General features: G+C 51.4%; 1 protein-coding gene across 2 annotated transcripts; it reads right to left on the reverse strand.

The window, feature by feature from the left end:
- Positions 1-3602: 3602 nt before the first annotated feature.
- Oas2 (2'-5'-oligoadenylate synthetase 2) lies at positions 3603-20815 on the reverse strand. 2 transcript variants are annotated; one of them, XM_055606388.1, is made up of 11 exons: positions 19913-20806; positions 19068-19320; positions 16189-16367; positions 14037-14275; positions 13163-13304; positions 10469-10642; positions 10093-10375; positions 7953-8140; positions 7056-7294; positions 5560-5731; positions 3603-4070 (listed from the first exon to the last, which is right to left on the reverse strand). In XM_055606388.1, the coding sequence occupies exons 1-11, from the start codon at positions 20165-20167 to the stop codon at positions 3993-3995; spliced, it is 2202 nt and encodes a 733-aa protein (XP_055462363.1). In that variant the 5' UTR covers positions 20168-20806; the 3' UTR covers positions 3603-3992. The 2 variants fall into 2 exon arrangements, with proteins under 2 accessions (XP_055462363.1, XP_055462362.1); XM_055606387.1 differs by lacking the exon at positions 3603-4070 and having other exon boundaries at positions 5666-6967; positions 19913-20815.
- Positions 20816-21151: the final 336 nt, after the last annotated feature.

The following is a 21151-nucleotide window of genomic DNA, read 5'->3' on the forward strand; positions in this document are numbered from 1 at the left end:
ACACCACAGTCACACAGACACACACACAGACACACACACCACAGTCACACACACACACACACACACACACACACACACACACAGAACCAAGCTGACAAAATGTGCAAGGAGAAATCAGGATCTTGAGTGTGGATGATGTGCATGTTTTTAGTATCACGGAGGGAAGGGACCCGAGAACATTTGTAGGCTGAGACATGTATTCTGTGTGCAGTTACCCTAGCAACCAGCTGCTGCCCCCCCCCCCAACAAAAAGAAAGCCATGGACAGAGTAAGGTCACATGAGTGGCTGATGGCTTAGGAGAGTGTAAACAGATAAAGGGACCACAAGGCAAGCCTGTGGCTAGAGGGCTGGTCTGGAGTCTGTGGCACAGAGCCTCAATGCCTGTCAGGCGCAACCTGCCCCTGGGCCTGTTTTCCACTGAGGCTGGTCAAAGAGCAGGAGAGAACTTATCCCATCAGGCCCTCTATGGGCGGCATTGGTTCCTGTGGAGACTATCACAGAAGAGGGAGAAGAGGTGAAGAGCAACTGCAGGGATGGGTCTGTGGTCTTCAGTGTCCAAGAGAGGGAGAGGGAAAAAGCATTCAGTCCTGACCTGCCCATGCTCCTGTGTCCAGAGTCCGAAAATCACAGCCCAAGCAGCTCCTCAGGAATGCAGTGCTCCTGGAGAATACAGTGTTCCTGGGGAAGTGGGGCTCCTGGGACCCTGCTGCCATGCAGGGCCTGAGAGAGAAGAGTCCTGGCCAGCTTCCTAGGATACCTTTAGTTTTGTCAAAATCCCATGAGGAAAGGGACAGGAAATTTCTATTCTTCCCTGTTCCCCCACTGCCCAGTCCCTGGTACGCTGACCTTTCTCCTGCAAACACCAATCAGAGAGGCAAAACTGCCACCCTTAAACACGGATCTTAGATGGTCCTGCCTTGCTCTCCAGGACTGGCAGCCTACAGAGGAGAAAAGGGATGGACGCTTACAGATACTTACAGAACGGGTAAGCTTAACCAGGGTGTGTGCACATAGGCATGGTGTAGCCTGCGTGGATGTGGCAGTCAGAGGACAGCTTTAGGGAACCGGATCTCTCCTTCCACCATGTTAAGCTCTCAGGGTCAAACTCTGGTTACCAGGCTTGGTGGTAAGCCCTCCTTCATAGGCTAAGCCATCTCACCGTCCCCCACCTCATTTTTCTGAGACGAGGTCTCTCATAGAATATGGAGCTTGCTATTTTGGTTAGCCTGGCTGGCCAGAGAGTCCCTGGGACCCTCGAGTCTGCCTACTTTGGCTCTGGGTTATAGGCACGCCACCATGCCCGGCTTTGATGTGGGTGCTGGGATCTGAACTCGGGTTCCCGAGTTTGTGCAGCAAGCTCATCTTAACATGCCGAGCCATTGTCACACCCCTTCTCCTGTTCCTTGTAGCTAAAGCTGATGCCAAACTGACAAAAACGAGTCTGTCAAATTGGCAAGACCACATGGATTGTGCTGTGGGCTGGCTACCTGCCAGGCCTGACCGTCTCTCTCCTAGTTTTTCATCTTTTATTGTGTGAGTGCAACGGAACCCAGGACGCACCTCTGAATGTGCCATGTCCCTCTCACTGATATGCTTTAACTGCAGGTTGGGAGGCGACATCCTGACCCAGGTTATAGTGTCCTCATCAGCACTGTAGGTCAAGGCTCCATCCAGTGACAGTAACTCCCAGATCATTACATCACCCGATGTTGCAAAAACGGCGATGCTTCAATTTTGCACTCCTTCCAGCACTGATAGGATTGATTATTTTTTTTCTGCAAAAATAATAATAATACCTTTCCCTCATTAGTTACGGCCACTTACAGAGCTTGACATGATTGCACAGGTGATCCTGGGTTTAATTATTTCTTGTTCATAAGCATTAATCACCAATTTGCTGAGAAAGGGCTGGTGCCCTAGTTACTTTCAGCAATAACCAGTGACGGCGTGTTCCCAGGTCACTGTGAATTCTCTCTTATTTCTGCTCCTCACGACTTTAACTTCCTCACAAGATGTTGAGAGGACATTAATGGGAAAGAACGAGGTGTCCCTTTGTCTCCTCTGAGTCTTTCACCGTGCTCTTTGTGGGTATGTGTTTGTGTGGCTTGCACACATGACTTCCCGTAATTTATCAGGGCGGCTCACGGGGTGAAGAAAGCATGTACTCAAGGCCCCTGTTCATTATGGGGCATATAAATGAACAGCCTAAAGTCACGTGGAAGTCCAGGCAGGGGACTGACCCTGGAGAGGATTCTACCTTCTTGATACACTGAGATGCTTCTCAGTGGGGAAACTCCTGGAGCCACCTTAGCCCGAGACTTTGGTGTGGTCTCAGCACTGAGGGGGTGACTGGTTCCATCACTGGCCATGAGGTGTGAACTGCACCTTAAGCCCCGCCTCTTCCCTGAAGAAGGGCCGGGCTAATGTTCAGACCCTCTTAATCGAGTGCTTGGGATTTCTGTCTGGGTGAGCCCACCGAGTCACCTCGGTAGCTTACTTCAGAGATGGGTGAAGGAGTTCACACAGAAGTCAATCCCCTCGGGTGTCGCAGTTCTATGCTCAGAAGTAGCACAGGGGCCAGGCGTGGTCCCCAGTGCAGCAGAGCAAGCACAGGCAGAAGAGGCTCAACCTTACTTGGGGACGCATGGGTCTCGGACCTTATGCATCCGTACAGTTGAAGCCCTGGGGTGAGGATCCCTGGGCATCTGGGAAGGTAAGGACAGCAGCTGCCCAGGCTAAGGAGCTATCAAGCAGCCATGGAATGTGTGAAGGGCAGCACTATCCACCCAGCCACACCGCCACTATCTTCAGGAGTCCATCTGCGGCTGCTCATCAAAGAACATCACAGCTGGGCCTGGCGGCTGCTGATCTCCCCTCTTGGGCAGGGGGAGGGGACACGGTGGCGGTGGTGCGGTGAAGGTAATGAGACCCTCACCCAAGTATCCAGCAACCGGTCCCGGCCACCTGAATGCTATTTCGTCCTCTCTCTCGTGCTCTCGTGGTCTCTGGGAGGGGCTAGAGGATATAGTGGGAAAGGTGAGAGAGGAAAAGGGTTCTCTCCATGCTGCCCGAGGGAAGCTTTCATCTCTGCTGGGGGCGGACCTTCCAGTGTGACAGCTTTAGAGTCCCTCTGGCTCCTGCCTGTACCCATGCTCTGTAGGTAAGCCCAATGAACAACTTGGTTCCTCGGGGGAACTTTGAGAAAAGTGCACCTGGGTTTGTCCTGGGACCTTAAGAGCAGTAGATGCTGTTTACATTTCCCCAAGAGACGGGATTTTAACAGCAGAAGTGTATCGGAGGGGTAGCTGGCTGCTAGGTGGGACACCTCCACAGGGACAAGGAAGGCCCATGGTTGGAAGAAAGAGACAGACAAAGATGCAGTGGAAGAGCTAGTTGGGGCTGACGGAAATGAAGGGCTCAGGGGGAGAGGCTTAACCTCGGTGACACAGGGTGGACAAGTGTCTCTGAAGGCGGTCACTCGCACAGAGCAGGGGCTGTGATGTGAGGCCCCTGGGTGGAGGTGGGGGAGTGGCAGCCCATGTCTTGATTTTAATCAGAGTCCGTGTAATAAATACAAATAGAAAACACCGCACACAACAGCTCTGGAACGAAGAGATTTAATGTGCAGGGGGTGGGGAATGGGGAGAGAGACAGAGAGACAGTGGGAGAACATAGAAGAGAAGGAGGAGCATGGTGGCCTCACCGAGAGAGAGAGAGAGAGAGAGAGAGAGACGGAGAGAGGGACAGAGGGACAGAGAGACAGAGAGAGAGACAGAGAGAGGGACAGAGAGAGTCACAGAGGAGGGAAGGGGAGAAACGGAAGCAGAGAGAGCAGGTGGGCATGGCAGTCGGGTCGTATCTGGAGCACCTGGCCCAGGTGGTGACGCAGGATGTTGTCAGGACCCTAAAGGAGCGCAGGAGGGAGAGGCAACAGCCAGGGAAGACTGCACACAGGCTTCATTTTGTAACATGGACTCTTTGCCAGACCGCTCTAGAAGCGTCTTCCTAAGTACCCTCCACCTACAGTGGGGTAGATCTGAGCTCCACAGCTTCCTGGGGTCTGCACCACCTAGAGAAAGAGAGAGGGGTGTGTGTGCGTGTGTGAAACTTCAAAGAAGAGTACGGTGGCACAAGTCTTTAATTCCAGCAAAGGCAGGTGGGTCTCCGTGAGTTTAAGGCCAGCCTGGTCTACATAGGGAATTCCAGGACATCCAGGGCTACATAATAAGGACCTGTCTCCAGAAAAGAGGCTGGAAAACATATTTGGGAAACTGTGACCCAAGACAAAGACAAAACCAAACTGACTGTTAGCATCAGCCTTGCTAATTCGGGGTGTGAGGACAGGGGCACACCCCCGAGGTAGAGTGTCACCCGGAGCCAACCTTCTCTCAGAGGACACAACACAGTGTCTCAGCCCCACCCCCATCTAGAAGAGACCGGGACAGGGTTCCACAGCCTACAGCTTCAACTCGTCCCCAGACGTCAGCAGGGCTGAGGAGGGACAGAATGGAGAAGGAATGGAGTGTGCCTGCCTGAGGTAGGGAGGCCTGGAGGGTTCCCAGTGTATCTTGGGTGGAGGAGGCGAACACAACTTTACTCCTTTGCTTGGTAGCCACGTTCAAGCTTACGAACAGCCAAGTAACAATCCTAGGTTTTTTGTTTTTTTTTTTTTTACAAGTGTGAGAATGTGGCAATAAAGCATCTAATCTAATCCTATGTCTCTTCCCTTTTTCCTTTTCCTAGTTTTGTTTTTTTTCTCTCTGTTGCATGAACTTGTATACATGTCTGTGTGTGCGCACTGCATATGTCTACATATGCAGACATATGTTTGAGGCCCCAGGGTTCTGTCAGGAATCATCACCAGTCACTATTCCACCTTAGTTATCGAGGCAGGGTGTGTCAATCAAACCCAGAGCTAACTGATCTAGCCAGTTTGCCGTAGGGATCCCACTGACTCATGCTCCCAAGGCTGGAATCACGCTGCCACACCCACCCTGCATTTTTGTGGGTTCTGAGGATCTGAACTCTGCTGAACCATTTCCCCAGACTGCTATCCCCCTATCCCCAACTCCACCCGGCCTCAGGATCCAGACTCTCGGTTATCTGTTCTTTCCCCATCTTCCTGCTTGATAAAGCGGCAATGTGCAGGCATCCCACAGGGTTCAGGGCCACTCAGCTAAAATCAACCAAAGAGGAGAGCCCCAAAGGTAAGAAAGAATGGTGCCTTTACTTCCAGGGGATAATTGACAATGTCTGCCTGGCATTTTGATTGGGGCATGGGTGGTGCTGCCACAGAGGCACAGGTAGGGAGCAAGGCACTACCTAGCAAACACAAAAGCCTTGACACTGCCGCAAGATCCCTCCCGGAGAGACCAGGTCCCACCATGTCATGTGTCCCTGGGTCTCTAGGTACCCTCGACAGGAGAGATGACTGACTGAACTCCTGGAGTCCAGTTTTCATTTCTTTGGGAGCTCAGCAATCCCAAATTACTACAACAAGAAAGTGCTTTGGTTGGACTCTGTGATGGGGCCACCTGCATTCTTTAGGGCACTCTTACTGGCACTTTCCACGGCTGCACAAGGCCCCTTTGTCTCTCAAGGTCTCTGCTTGGCAGTTGGAAACAGAGGGAGGACAGCCACCCCTTCGCTTCTTTTGCTAGAAGATGCCAACTCCAGCGGTCACCTCCTCCCACGTCTCCTGTGGGATCTGCGGGATCCAAGATCACAGGCCTAAAGAGAGGTCAGAAGATGTGAAAGTGTTGTTGCCGAGACCTCTGGCCTCAGCTTTTGGGGCTGGTCCCATTTGTCAGGACACAATGTATCCTGACAGTCGGGATCAAGCAATTGGAATTTACTTAAGAGTCAAAGTAACTTCCTAGAATTGTTATGTTTGAAGAACAACAACAAAACCCCTGAGCTGTTAATTGCTGTGCTCAGCAAAGTGTGCAGTGGTGACCTCTTTCAAGAGACCCTCACCCAACTCTAAGATGGCAGATAGTGCAGGGTTACTAAGTAGGTCAGTGCTTGTGGGGTGGGGGTGGGGAGATGGGGCTGGAGTGTGCGTGCGTGCGGTGTTCCTGTTCTTAATGCTCCTGTTTCTTCCCTTTGCTCTTTTAGTCTCTCTCTCCTTTTCCTTTCTTTCGTTTCCTGCTCAACGGTATTAAGCGTGCACTGTAAGGACCCCCTCCCTTACTGAAATAATTATTTTTGAGACAAGAACTTGCTACACAAGGATAGACAAGCCTATCCTCTAATTTAAGATGCTCCTGGCTGGGTGTGGTGGCAAACGCCTTTAATCCCAGCACTTCTCTGTGAGTCGGAGATCATCCTGGCCTACAGAGTGAGTTCCAGGGCAGCGAGGCTATATGAAGAGACCCTGTCTCAAAACAACAACCACCCCCCAAACAAAACAAAAACCTCAAAATATTTTCAGCTTTCAGCCTCCAAAATGCTGGGGCTGTGGCAGGTACTGTCCTGCCCATTTTCTTTCTTATTCTTTTGGTTCCGAAAGATAAAACCAGATCTGAGGAGATGCTAATGGCTGGGGCTAAATAAAGTGTATAAAAGTCTGTTGCCAAGTCTGGTGACCTGAGTTCAATCCTGTTGGATAGGACAGTGGGAGGAAAGAACTGACTCTGCAAAGTGGTCCTTTGACGTGCTGCGGTGGGCACCTGCTTGTGTGCCGTGGGTGTGGGGCTTGGCTGGGGCTGGGAATGGCAGTGCTGTTTCTCAGGGATACCCCGCCATCTCGCAGCCCTCTCAGACTGGCTGGCACACACACATTTCCACGTGACAGAACAGTGAAAGCAGGGTGGGCACTCTCTGCCTGACCCCTGGTTCTGCATCCCCCCACCCTGCATTTGGCAAACCACTCCCACTCCCGAGGTTGAGTTTCTCCCTGGAACGTCACTCTTCACTCTTCGGGGCAGCCTCTCCCTCAGGTTCTTGCTGGGAATGAACAAGACCCTGGGGAGAAGAATCCAGGTCATGAAAGAAACAGTGTGGAAGGGAATCGGGTTAATTCAGAATGGGCGTGGGCCTGGGACATAGGCACCTCTTTTTCTGGATCTGGGTCAGGAGGAATGTCCTCATCGGCTCGTCTTGGAAGTCGTAGTTGACTGTCCAGAAGATGCAGAGCTGCTGGTACTTTATGACCAGGTCCAGGACGGTCCGGAAGCCTTCAGCAGTGTCAAAGTCATTCATGCCACTGCCCTGCTCCCAGGCATACACAGTGAGCAGCTCCAGGGCATACTTTGGGGGCAAAGACGGTTTTGCCTTCATTTTCCTTTCACACTGGTGGGGAGAGGGGAGTTGTCAGATGACCTTGCGAGGCAGAGGAGAGTGTATTTTATGGGTTATGACATAGAACTTGAAGGGGAGGGACCTAGAGTTCTAGGTAGGGTTGGGATTCTAAACAGCAGGCAGAGGGGCACAGGCAGTGCCCTGTGTTTTGGGTAACACCGTAACCGCTGGCTGATAGGACCCTCTGAGTGCTAGCTATGGGCCCTGCCGCACGGATCGCCATGCCAGAGGAGGAAAGTCACGTGACATGCTGAGAGTCAAACCGGAGATCCCCAGCCCCCTACCCTCAGCTACCCATGGTGACCCCATCTCGTCCTGCCTTCTGAGAGACAGCGTGGTGTCCGCACAGCAGCACTGGCAACCTGTGGCACACAATCCTAACTTCCATCACGCTTCTCGGCTGCCGCTGAATTCTTTGGCCAACGTGAGGTCAGAATAGGCTACACTAATGCTTTGGTGCTGGGAAGCCCAATAGGCCTGACCCAAACATCACGGCAATCAACAGATCAGTGGCTTCATGAGCAGCATCTCTGAAGAGACTCAACCCCTAGCATGGGAGGATTTGGGTGTCCAGGGCACTTGGCAAAGTCTGTATCTTTTCTTACTGGTAAAGAAACAGCCAGTTTGGCCAGATCGGGGGCTGGCTGACCTGTTTGTACCAGTGCTTGACCAGGCGGAGAAGACTCTTGAGTTTGGTGGGCCGAGGTTCAATGAAGTTTCGCTGTAGCTCCGTAAAGCAGGTTGAAAACTCGCCTCCGACGAAGCTGGGTGATGCACACAGTTCAATAAGCTCCTTGTAGGCTTTGGGCCTGGAGGTGAAGCCGGAACGCAGTTGCCCTATCATGGGAGCAGCGTGTCTGTTAGATTGTGATGTATATGGTGAGCATCAGAACAACAACAGATTTTGTTTGAGACAGGGTCTCATGTAGCCCACGTTGGCATTGAATGTGCTATGTAGCCAAAGAGGATCTAGAATTTCTGATCTTTCCGCCACTCCCTCCAAGGGCTGAGACTACAGATGTTACAGATGTGCACCGCCATGCCGGGTTTATGCAGTAGAGGGGATTGAAATCATGTCTTGGGCAACTCTATCCGTGAATCTATGCTTACAGCCCTCAAAAACTGGTTTTTCAAAACCTTATTTTTATATGTGTGTGTGTATGTGTATACGTGTGTGCGCATGTACATACATACACACGTGTGCACATGTACCGTGTGTGCATGCACCTCTAAATGCAAGTGACTGTGAGGGCCACAAGAGGGCACCAGTTCCCCTGGAGCTGGAGTTAGAGGATGTGAGCCACTGGACTCTAGTGCTGGGAAACAAACCTAGGTCCTCTGAAAGAACAGCAAGCCCCCCTTCACTACTGAACCATCCTATGATTATTATTATTATTATTTTTACATTAGAGGTTTTCAATTCAACGAGAGCTTTCCTTGGAACCATGTACATATATCTGAACTACTGATGGCTATCCAAGATGCAGAGAGCAGTGACTGTGTGTTTGGAGGGCATGGTGCTTCTCCAGTGGCACACACACCTGTAAGATCCACTCAGACATCCACCAGCCACTGTGTCTGATTGTATTTGAGATAATTAAAAAGAAATGAGATGGAAGGTCCATATATATATATCCATCTGAGAAACTGTAGCAGGAGGGCCCAGCCTTCTGTGGATGGCACCATCCCTTTGACACGTGGACCTGGGCTAAATAAGAAAGCTAGGTAAGTAAGCATAAGCCCGTGACGGAGGCAGCCAGCCGTCTTCCCCCATGGCTTCTTCAGTTGCTTGCCTTGAGTTGCTGCCCTGAATTCCCTCCATGATGGACTGAGATCTGAAAGGGTAAGCCAAACCCTTTCTTCCTCTAAGCTGCTTCGTGAACGGATATATGTGTGCTTGTCTGTGCATACCCACACAGAGGCCGGAGGAGGAGGCTAGGGGTCCTGCCGTATCGTCCTTCACCTTATCCTATTGAGACAGGCTCCCCCACTGCACCTGGAGCTTTCTGGTTCAGCTAGACAGTCTCTGTCTCCACCCAACTCCACTCACCTGACACCCGCCCCGGGCAGCGCTGGCGTCACAGGTGTGCCTGCAGTAGAGCCTGGCTTTCCACATGGATGTTGGTGGACAAAACTCAGGTCCCCACAACTGCATGACAAACATTCTTACCCTGGAGCCATCTCCCCAGCCTACTTCAAAGATTTCCATTCATCTATGTCTCGGTAGCTCTCACTCGTGAATGGGATTTCTGTGGAGGAGTTTTTGCCTATACCTAATTTCCTGTTTTGTTTTGTTTTTAAAGATTTATTTATTTATTATGTATACAGTGTTCTGCCTGCATGCATGTGTGCCTGCAGGCCAGAAGAGGGCACCAGATCTCACTAAAGGTGGTTGTGAGCCACCATGTGGTTGCTGGGAATTGAACTCAGGATCTTTGGCAGAGCATCGATCTTAACCCCTGTGCCATCCCTCTAGCCCCAATTTCCTGTTTCTTGTCTCACAAAGCCTTGTCTCACTGTGTTCTTTTATTCCCTTCTCCGCCCAGGAAATGAAGGGGTGCTGTGGGCGGCACACACATGCTTCTGTGTGCCATCCCTGGCAAACCACAGAGATTGGAGCTGACAGCTCCTGGAAACTGCCTGGGGTACTTACATGAGAAAGATATTGCATGTTGCCACAAACCTGCTGGGGCCTGAGAAACAACTGCAGCCCTTTACCCAGCCCCCTCCTGGTTTTTCTTCCACTCTTTCCAAAATCTTCTCAGAAGCGAGGGTCTAGCTGTCCTTACCCAGCGCGTCATAGGCAGGAAGGACGTCAAAGTCGACGCTTTCGTTGAGATGCTTGGATTTCAAGGTGAAGCTCAGCACCCTGGGGGCCTCCCACTTGGAGATCTCGAACTCCACCTCCCACTCATAGGCCTGCTGGCAGGCTTCTAACTGCTTCCGGATCTCCTGGACGAACAGGGAACGCTCGGTTTTTTGGGAGCGGTAACTGTTCAGCGAACTGAGGAACACAACGATGTCGGCGTCTGAGCCATTCTTCAGAGCTGTGCCTTTGGCACTGGATCCTCCCTAGGGAGGACAGGAACAGTGAGATGCTGCCTCCCCTTCCCCTTGGTCTCTCTGGCTCCCAAGAGCTGGGGCTGGGAAAGGGCCAGCACTCACCTTGATAACCTTCAGGACGTTGGTGCTTGAGTACCGGAAGCAGTGTTCTTTCAGGAATGAACAGATGATGTCCACGGCTCTTTTGATCTGCTCTAGGAAGACCTTGTTAGGCTGGAGGAAGTCTCCGATGAACTTGTCTAGTAAGTGGCTTGGTGTGATGAAGAGTGGCGCGGGCTGGTGGGGAGGAGAGAACCCTGTCTCTCCTGCTGCCGGCCTGCTTCCGGCCATGGGCAGAGTCCTTCCTGTCTCTGGGGCTTGCACTGATGTACTGAGAATGTACTTGAGATGCCAGATAAAACCTAACATTCCCCTCACCCCACCCTAGCAGAAACTTTTCCCCAAGCTCCTTCTAAGGTTCATGTGGGGGTACAGACATGGGCAGTGCCCTGGGCCAGCATGAGATCCCCAAGAACTTTCCAAGAGGCAGGTAGGAGGGTCAAATTTGAACAAGGAGATGTGAGCACACAAGCAGAGAGGAGAGGGGGCTTAAGACCTTTGGGCTAATGGCTTTAAAGATGGACAAAGGAGCCATGAGGCGCTTGACTAGGGAAGGGGGCCTCGAGTGTCTCCATCACAGCACTGTGAGGCCGCTTTGGGGTTGTCCACTGCTGGAATGATAAGATTGTGGATTTGGGGTACATGTTTTAAGCAGGAGTGGAGAGGAAGAGTGGTGTAAGCAGACAGGTTTTCCGGAGAGCGCTGTCAGGGAGCGGTACATCCTTGAGGACAGGACAGGCGCTCAGCTCCGCAGTCCCGGCTGCTCTTGGTGCCCCTGGATGTTATGACCCTTAGCAGCGGCAGCGCCAATCCTTCCCCTCCCACAGCTCAGATGGTACATAGGGTGGGCATGTGTGAACTCGTACACATGTGTGTGTGTACACATATGAGGATGTGAGTGCTCTGTGTGCGTGAGTGTGTGCTGCGTATGCCCATGAGCATGCATGCAAACGTGAGCGTAGGCAGCTGTGAGTGCCTACGCGTGCCCACGAGTGTCAGCACCGTGCGTGCACCTTTGACAGCGTGAGGGTCCAGGCGCAAAGATTCGTGTTCATACGTGAGTATGTATGTTTGTATGTGGGTGTGCACATACATGTGTCTGAACCTGAAATGCTCATTGCTGTTTGTGGGTTGGTTCCTAGGCCTGACTTGAAGCAGCTGTTGAGAGAGGGATGACATCATGGTCTAGAAGGACAGGCTAGGGAGACGGCAGCAGAGGGATCAGAAGGTGCCGTAGAGACCAGAGAGGCGGCTCAGCAGTTAGGTGCTCTGTCTGCTCTGTCAGAGGACCCAGGTTTGATTCCTAGCACCCAGGTGGTGGCTCACAACTATCTGTAACTCCAGTTCCACGGGATCTGATTCCCTCTTCCAGCCTCTGTGGGTACTGAACAAACTCAGGCACTTGTACACATAATTTTAAAAAAATCTTTAAAAGGTGGGGTAGGGGAGACATGAGCACTGAACATACCGTGTACCTGTGTGCTGGGAAGAGGGTCTGGGGGTGGTCTCGGTATGACAGAATATGAAGATGGTGTGTGTCAGCACACAGCCACCAAGATGGTGGGTGTGGCTTATATTTTGACAGCACCATGAACCTAAATTTGCCTTTGGCCACAGACTGGTGGTTGTGGCATGTGACCACCATCCTAGTGATGAGGGTAAGTGTGTGCGTGTGTGAATGCCACCCAGCCAAAAAAGGCCAGGGCCAGAGTTCCTCTCTGTGACACCCGCACAGGCACTGTCCTTCCCTTTTCGCAGTGATAGATGTTTGAAAGCTCAGAAGGAGATGGTGGGAAGGTACCACCCTGTCCCTACCTTGGGAAGTCAAGGAGGCTGTGACAAGGGAGTAATTGTGGAGTCCTTGACATCTGGGGAGTGACCCCATTCACAGACACTGTGCTGTCCTTCTGTCCATCCCAGATTCCTCTGCAGAGGAGCCGTGGCTCCCGCCTCCCACACTTCGGATATAAGCTTGTCCCTTGTCTGGGAGAGGTGGGGTTTGACTGGGGCCAGCAAAAGGAGCCTTTGAACGGACCCAGCAGGTCTAACTTAGGGATGCAGTGAAACCTTCCTCTGCCAGGCAGATTGTATCAGCTTCACTGCTGGCTTCTAGGAGGCTCCACCCCCTGTCTCTGCTACCCCCCACCCCCGCATTCTGCTTTCCCCCTTGTATTAGCAAATTAATGTCTTTTCTGGGAGGACCCACTCTCTGTGTCCCCTTTCCCACCTTTGTGGGTCATCTTTGTGGCCTCTAAGAGTTGGTTAAGTGTCCCCTAAAATATATTGGGGTTTGGACCTATGATACTCATGACAGTGACCCAACAGGAAATGGGGTTGTTAGGGAAGCCATCATAACCAGGGTGGCTAGTTCAACATGACTGTTGTTCTTAGACCCACACAGAGAAAAAAAGCATGCTGCAGGGTAGACATGAGACAGACACCACAGGCAGGGTGATGATGTCCCAAGCAAGCCAGGGATCCGTGCTGTCCATTTGAACCTCCCAGGAGAACCCCACTCCCTCCCCATTTCTTGTCTTTGAACCTTCAGCATCCAGAACGGTGGCGAAATAAACTTCCATTGCTTCAAGCCCTGCTGAGTGTGTGACTGAGTTAGAGTGGTCACACACAGGAAGCCAAGGCATACCCTCCTAAACCAGTGTCAGGAGGATGCGCCCTCAAGCGAGGAAACCCTCTTACCAGAACATTCCAACATGGCCCAGGCGACACATTCAGGCTGGGAGAGGACAGCCAGGCCTGAGCCTCCTCTGTCAGCAGCTGCCAGAACACATCCTCTCTGCCCACATTATTGGTTGGGTCAGTTGGATCCAAGATGATCGGCCTAGGAATTTTATCATCAGATTAGAAGAAAACCAGCCTGGTCTTAGTAGCACACACCTTTAATCCTAGTACTTAGGAGGCAGAAGCCGTTAGATCTCTGTGAGTTCAAGGCCAGCCTGGTCTACAGAGTGAGTTCCAGGCCAGCCAGAGCTATACAGTTAGCCCTTATCTCATACCCTTCTCTTCCTCCACCCAGTCAGGGCCTGGGAAGACATCTCGGCAACTGAATGTGCTTAGAGTTCAAAAAAGGACTGGAGTTTGGGACCTGACACCCATGAGAACACGGGTGTCCTGAAGATGGATTTAACCCAGGATCTGAGCAGGTGGAGACAGCAGGGGGCTTGCTGCCTTCCAGCCTAGTTGAGGAAAGAGGAACCCAGGTTGAAGAAGAGAGAGATCCTGCCTCAGAGGACTAGGTGAAGAACTCCTGATATACTCTTCTGGTCTCTGTGCAAAGCGGTGCACAACCTCCCAGATGGGTGTGCACATACATACTCACACAGTCACACAAATAAATCTTAATCAAAGAAAAAAAGTCGGGCTGGGGAAGTGCCGGCCTCTCAAACAGGCCCCGAGTTGGGGGTCCCCAAGACTCACTCACTCACACACACACACTTTCTCTCTCTCTCTCTCTTTCTCTCTCTCTCTCTCACACACACACACACACTCTCTCTCTCTCTTTCTCAGTTGGGGAGGGGTCTCCACATCTGGAGAGACGAGGGAAGCTGGGTACCTTTGGGACCTGAGCTGGTGTAAAAGGGTGTTCCTGACCGTCTCATCCTCAAAGTTGTAGTTGTCCGTCCAGTAGACACACAGCTTTGCCGACTGCCTGATGAGGTGCAGCACGGTCCTGACACCTTCTGCGACGTCGAAGTCTTCTTCCCGGCAGCCCTGCTCCCAGGCATACACAGTCAGGAGCTCCAGTGCGTACAACAGTGACAGGGGCGGAGGAGCCGTCCACTTCTGCTGGCACTGCGAGAGAAGACGAGACCGTCAGGAGGCCCGAGTCGAGAAGCTGCCAACATCCGCCACCCCTGGACGTCAGGGCGTCGGTACCATCAGATGCTGATGAAAGAGCCCGTGGAATGCTCACGCCGCCCACTCGAGTGTGTGTGGGTACAGGTGATTGTACATGCGGATGCCTGTATGTGAATGTGTAGTGTGTGTGAACACGTATGACTGTGTGTGTGTGTGTGTGTTTGAGTGAACGTATGTGATTATGAGAATGTAAGTGTGTGTGCATGTGTGTGAGTGTGAACGGCTACGTGAGTGTGGAAGTGTGTGCACGTGATTCTGTCAGCGTGTGAATGCATGGGTGTGTGCATGTATGTGAGTCTGAGTTTCGTGTGTGAGTGTGTGTAAGAGGGAGAGAGTAAAACAGGTCAAAGACGAGTGTCTCCCTCAGTCACTCTCCACCTGGAGCAGGGCCTCTGGCCGAACCTGGAGCTCACTGATTGGCTCCGGTGGCTTCCCAGGGGGCCCGAGGACCGGGGAATCTACCTGTGTCTGCTGCTGGGGCTACAGCCTCAGACTACCTGGATGTATACTGCGTGGGGTCCGCATGCTTGCACAGGGGTCCGCTTCATACAGAGCCCACTTATGTAAACACAGAGGTGCACATATGTGCTGTCTGGGGCTCTGTCTGAGCACCTTAGAACCCAAGACTCCACTGCATATTTACCCAAGGAAAATACATGCTTAAGTTCACACAAGACAAGTTAGAGAACACCCACAGTGACCCAATCCATCGAGGCCACACCCTGGAAATGAGCCAAGGGCCCAACACAGCAGAAAAGTATGACAGGGGTGCTATGATGGAGTGGCACAAGGAAATGGAAAGCTATTGCTGTGCCAGCCAAAAGGGAGGGAAGGAGGAGGACGCCAGGTGTGTGCACCGTGATCCACGTGCAGGGTTTGAAAATAAGGGAGGGCCAGCAAAAGGGTTCAGTGAGGAAAGGCACTAGGCGCCAAACCTGGTGAACTGAGTTCCATTCCCGGGACCGACAGAGTGAAAAGAGAAAACCCGCTCCTGTAAGTTGTCCTCTGACTTCTGCACATATGCTATGGCACACACATACACCCCACATATTCTTTGGATGAGATTAGCGGTGACTGATACTGGAATTTAAAATTTATTTTTAGTATGTTTAAATTTTTTTAATTATTTATTGTATATCTATGTGTGTTTTGTGTGCATGTGTGTCTGTGTACCAGGTGCATGCCTGGTGCCTACGGAGGCCAGAGGAGGGCACTGGCTTCCCTCAGAAGGTTGTGAGCTGCCATGCAGCTGCTGGGAATTGAACCCAGGTCCTCTGGAAGAAGAGCCAGTGCTCTTAACCACCGAGCAACCTCTCCAAACCCTTATTGTTTTTAATTATGTGTCTGTGTGTCTCTGTTTTGTTTGTGTGAGTTCAGGTGCCTGCATAGGCTAGAGGCACCTGAATCTAGAATTACAGCTGCTGGTGGGCCTACACCATGTCAGTGCTGGGAATCCAGCTCAGGTCCTCTGGAAGAGCAACACATGCTCTTAACCACAGAACCATCTCATCTCCTCAGCCTCTGGATTTTTCTTTTTAGAAAAGGGTCTTGCTGTATGGTTGCGGTAAGCCTTAAACTCTAGAGCCTCTTGCCTCCACATCTGGAGTGCTGGGGCTACAGTCATGCAGGCTGTGGTAGGCTGTTAGTATTGTTGAAATGTCTTTGCTGTGAATGATCTCATTCAGAGGGTAATAATTCAGTGGGCCATGGTGGCACCTGGCTTTGGTCCCAGCTCTTGGGAGACAGAAGAAAGTGGATCTCTGCGAGACTGAGGCCAGCCTGGTCTACAGAGTGAGTTCCAGGTCGGACTAAGGCCTTCTTTAAAACAAGGCAACCACACAGATCACCTCTTGGTACCAGTACTTGACCAACAGGATCAAGTCCTTCAGCTTCCTGGGGCATCTGTCAAAGAACTGCTGCTGCAGTGTGGTGAAGCAGGCCGCGAACTCCCCCGGTGAGGCTCCGGCTTGATCCATGGCTTTTTTGAGGTCCCGATAGACCCTGGAGCTGGGGTTCTCACCGAAGCCTGGTGGGAGAGAGCAGCGGGAAGCTCAGCCGGAGTTGGGGAGATTTGCGAGGGGGCAGCTGGCCCAAGACGGGATCAGCGGAGGCGCACACAACAGGAGGCAGTAAATGACACATGAGAATAAAGGCCCCAGATTCATACCAAAGCCAAGTGTACCAAAGGTGTGACTGCCTTCATCTGTGAAACAGAATGACTTCTACCTCACAGAGGCCTGGCGGCACTCTGAGGTGGCAGGAGACGGGAAGGGCAGAGGTGAGCTGAACCAATTTCCATTCCTGCTTGCTGAACTCTGCTCTTTGTTAACATATTTAGGCACATGGTAACCATAGGTGACCTTGCTATTTATTGAGTGCCGCCTGTATACTGGGAACAGTTGGAGTCCTTTTTGCAAAAAAAAAAAAAAAAAAAGTAACATGTAAGTCTTCTAAACCTCTTATGAGGCCCAACTGCTACAGCTAATTTTAGGGGAGACACCCTGAAGTCAAATAAACTGGAGTCAGTTTTGGGGTCAAAGGTCCTGGAGAAAGAAACCAGGGCAGCAGCAGCCTGCCTGACCTGGTAGAGACAATTAGACCAGACTAGTTGGTCTGTAAAGGAAGTAATTTAGTAAAGGAAGTCATTTCTGAGTCCCCCTGTAGGGTCTTTTTTTTTTTTAAACAAAATTGAACAATGATTTTCTCTTGCGTAACCTTGTTACAGGTAGCCATATTCAAATTCAAATGCTTTGTATTGTATTGCTACTGTTGACATGTTTTGCATATGTCTGAACAACTCTACATTTAAAATATTGTTTCCATTAGAAAAAAATGAACTAATAAGTGTCAGATGGAGATGAAGAAGAAACATACTTTGTATATTTATAAGATGGAGTCATTTAAAGAGCACGTAGTTTCTCAGCAGCATCCACTGCTTCCTTGTGATGGAGTCTTATGTTGGACGATGCGAATCTATCGCTACCTGGTGGCAGTATCGGGGTACTACATGTGCAGAATTAATTTCTCCTGGCACCTTACTCGGCTGGGTCAAGGCAGCAAGGGTGGGGCTGGCCTGATCTCCCACCACCAGGCTCTGGGCACCAGAAGAGAGAGCCCGGAATTCACTGCAGTGACTCAGCCTCACATCTCTAACCCCTGAATTCCTCTCTCTCTCGAGGCAGGGACACCGTTGCAACTAAACGAGCCTGGAAGCTTAGTTGCTCGGATTTTAGATTTAGTGACAAGGAACCCACTGGAGACATGTACCAGTTACTCTTCTGGCTGCTGGGATGGAACGTCGGACCAGAGCCACAAAAGGGGGAAAGGCTTTCTTTTGGTTCACTGTTAAGAGGGTACAGCATTGTGAGGGGGGAGAGATGGCTCCAGGAGGTGGCGCCTCACGCTCCCTTCTTGGACCAGGAAGCAAACACAGAGAGCCTAGAAGTGGAGTTGGAAGCAGGGCAAGGTTACCCCCTCAAGGCTCGCTTCCCAGCCTCTTGCTAGGACCCCCTCTCTACACTCTCCCAAATGAGGGTCACCAGCTGGGAGCCAAGTGTTCATATACATGGGCCTGGAGCGGGCATTTCACCTTCAAACCCTACCAGCCGAGAAGGGCCCAGGGCCACAACTCTGCACTGTTCTCTGATCCTGGCCACCTTCCCAGGAGTGCCACAATGTAGGATTGTGTACATCTCCACCTCTTCAGAAAACGGGCGGGCAGTGGCTATTCAAGGACCCAGCAACCCAGAAGTTTCTCAGCGGTGTGGACAATGAAGGCACCCTAGCCTCCAGCTCAGAGGTCCTGGGGTGTCAGACTAGCGGAGCCTACCATTGGCAGTGTGGCAATGGCAACATATTCCTGTCTTTCTGTTTTCCCATGTATCTGTCTATCTCTATAACCATCCATTTTCCATCTGTCCACAATCCTCCCTTCCATCCTTTTTTCCACCTGTCTATACAGCCACCCATACATCCTCATACATATACATCTATCCTCATATCCATCCATCCATCCATCCATCCATCCATTCATTCATCCATCCAGTAAGCACCGAGCCACCCACCTCCATCCTTCTGTTCCCTTTCTTTCCTGCCATTTGTCTATACATCTATCATCCATCCATTTACCCACTCACCTACAAAAGGTCCACATTAGATTCAAGAGTCTAGAACATTATATCCAGAGTAAATGAGGCAAGCATGGCATTTTAGACAGTATGCTCAGGGTAGGAGGCTCTTCTCTCTATGGGGTTGTGGTGGTTTCAGTGAGAATGGCCCCAGAGGCTCATAGATTTACATACTTAGTCCCTACTTGATGAATTGTTTGGGAAGTATTGGGAGGTACATCTTTGTTGGGGGAAGTGTGTTGCTGGGGGTGGGCTTTGAGGTGTCAAAAGCCCACGCCAGGCCCCGTGTCTCTCTTCTCTCCAGCTACTGCTCCAGGGCTATGCCTGTCCGCTTCCTGCCACAATGATAAAGGACTAACCTCTGAAACTGTAAGCAAGCCCTCAGTTAAGTGTTTCCTTTTATCAGAGTTGCCTTGGTGATGGTATCTCTTCACAGCAACAGAACACTGACTAAGACAGGGTTTCACAAGCCACATCTTGGAAATATCCAGTTTTGTCTGTCACGGTCTCAGCCAATAGGACCTAAGTATCCTCCACCACCCCACCCCACCCCCAGTACTCCAAAGAAGTTTGGACCCCCTGCTCCCTGGATCACTCACAAAGAGGATTGAAGGCTGGAAGCAGCTGCAAGAGCATCTTCTGCCCTTGTATGGACACTGCTACTTCAAGGGTGTCCCCACGGTTTACTGAATTCTTGTACTTCTCGTGGTTTTTCAGCAGTTGTTCAATCAAATCGAGGAGTTTATACTGGTTTTTCTTCTGATCCTGGAACTGCTGGAAGTGACCCATGAAGAGAACAAGGGTACCATCGGAGAAGCCTCTTAGGACTGTTTTCCGGCCATAGGAGCCACCCTGCAGGGAATGGAGCAGCAGTTGTGAGGGCTGAACTTTCTGTGGCTCCAGTGACATTTCTCAGGTCGAATGAAATCCCTGAATGTCACCACCTCTTTAAAATCAGGTTGCCAGCATTAATTTGTATCCCTGTCAGCGTTTTGCATGCTCGCTCCAAATTGGAGGCACCTGAAACTTCAGTAAGAGGAACAAACAACACAGTGGAGTACTATACAAGAACGAAAATGCTTACGTGAACGAAAAAAATCTCACAAATGTGGAGTCCAAGACACCACATGCCCATGATTGGTCCTGGCAGTGGACCGAGCTCCGATTACAGCAGCCCTGTGCTGCGAACACTGGGTGCCTCACCATTACAGCACTCTGCAGTGGGGTCCAGGCTGACCTCATTCTGCAGAGCGGGACACTGAGGCACAGGCTGGTGACGCAGCCCACAGCAGTCCTGCGGCCCTGCAGGCGAAGAAGGCCTGGCTGCAGCTTAGGCCCCGTGCGCTGTCTGACCTCCGGAGAGAGAAAAGCCCTGTGCAGTCAGCACCACCACCCCTGGGACTCTCCTCAGATCCTGAGCCTTGTCCCCAGCCCTGAGCCTCACCTTCGCCACTGCCTCCACAGAGATGCCATTGCTTCGCAGGAAGGCACAGATGGCATCCGCAGCCTGGTCTATCTGCCTCAGACATCCTTCGTTGGGTTTGAGGTTTGCCTGGATATACTCGTCTAGCTTGTGCGCTGGCACCAAGGACACGCCAGATGGCCATCCAGGTGACCAGACAGAGGAGCCACCAGATGAGTGGCCAGGTGACCAGCCAGGTGACTCGCCAGAGGACTCACCAGCCAGCCAATTTCCCATAGTTGCTAGCTGGCCCTAGAAAGGCTGTGAATGGCCGAGGAAGAGAGCAGTTAGCTCAGGTCCCAGGACTGCTGCCCTGCTCACGGGGGCGTTTCTGGAAAGAGGAAGTAAAATATACAGCCACTGCCCCACCCACATTACAGCTTAGGAGCTGTAGGAAATCGAAACCCAAGTGTGGGAATCACTGCCCAGCAGCTGCCAAAGGGGGCGTGTCTGGGTAGCTGACTACTCCTGAGGACACCCCAGCTTAAACCTAAACCTCCAGAGCCTCAGGGGGACGCTCGTGCAGATGTGTGTGTCCTTCCGTGCAGGACTGACTTCTTGATGCCTCTATCTCCTCCACCCATGGACAGAGCCTGTCTCAAAAACAAAACCTTTGACAGAATGCTGGCCCAGTGCTCCCTAAACACTAAGGTGATTTGGTTTTATTGAGGGTGGAGGCTGTCCCACACACCGCCCCTTCCCTTGTGTTTCCAGTGGCTGGAGCACTCAGCGCCAGTCGGGGCTCTACAGAAAGAGCCCAGGGAACGTAATGACTTGCTTGCTTAAAGACACACAGTAAGGCAGGTGCCCTGGCAGATGTAGGCTTCCTTTCTGCCTTAGGGTGAACACCGAGCCCTGAAGAGTCAAGAGCTTACACACTACACACACACACACTACACACACACACATACAATTTTAAAAAGTAAACGTTTAAAGCTTAAAAAGAAATCTCACCAATTCAATACAATTCTTTTGTGTTAGTTACAGAGCCTTGCCATGTAGCCTGGAACTGGTAATGCCCCTGCCTTGGCCTCTCATAAACTATTATGTGTAGCATCTTCCTCCGAGGAAGGATGACATACTGCAGTGTGGCCGTCCTAGGTGGCAGATGGCTTCCTGGGACGCTCACTGGGAAAGGTGCAGTGAGTTTGTATTGAGAAGTTGCCTTCAGAGCCCAACTGAGTGCAAAGTATTGGCTCCAGGAAAGGAACCATGAGAGCA

Source organism: Psammomys obesus, unplaced genomic scaffold, assembly GCF_907164565.1.
Source record: "Psammomys obesus unplaced genomic scaffold, mPsaObe1.curated_primary_1811, whole genome shotgun sequence".
NCBI lineage: Eukaryota > Metazoa > Chordata > Mammalia > Rodentia > Muridae > Psammomys > Psammomys obesus.

Bases quoted from the DNA above. Each gene is read 5' to 3' on its own strand.
- Oas2 (XM_055606387.1), bottom strand. From the start codon at position 20,167: ATGGGAAATTGGCTGGCTGGTGAGTCCTCTGGCGAGTCACCTGGCTGG. The intron at 13,305-14,036 runs GTACCCAGCTTC...TAAAATTCCTAG, and splicing joins CACCAGCTCAGGTCCCAAAG to GCCGATCATCTTGGATCCAA. The intron at 10,376-10,468 runs GTGAGTGCTGGC...TGTCCTCCCTAG, and splicing joins ACGTCCTGAAGGTTATCAAG to GGAGGATCCAGTGCCAAAGG.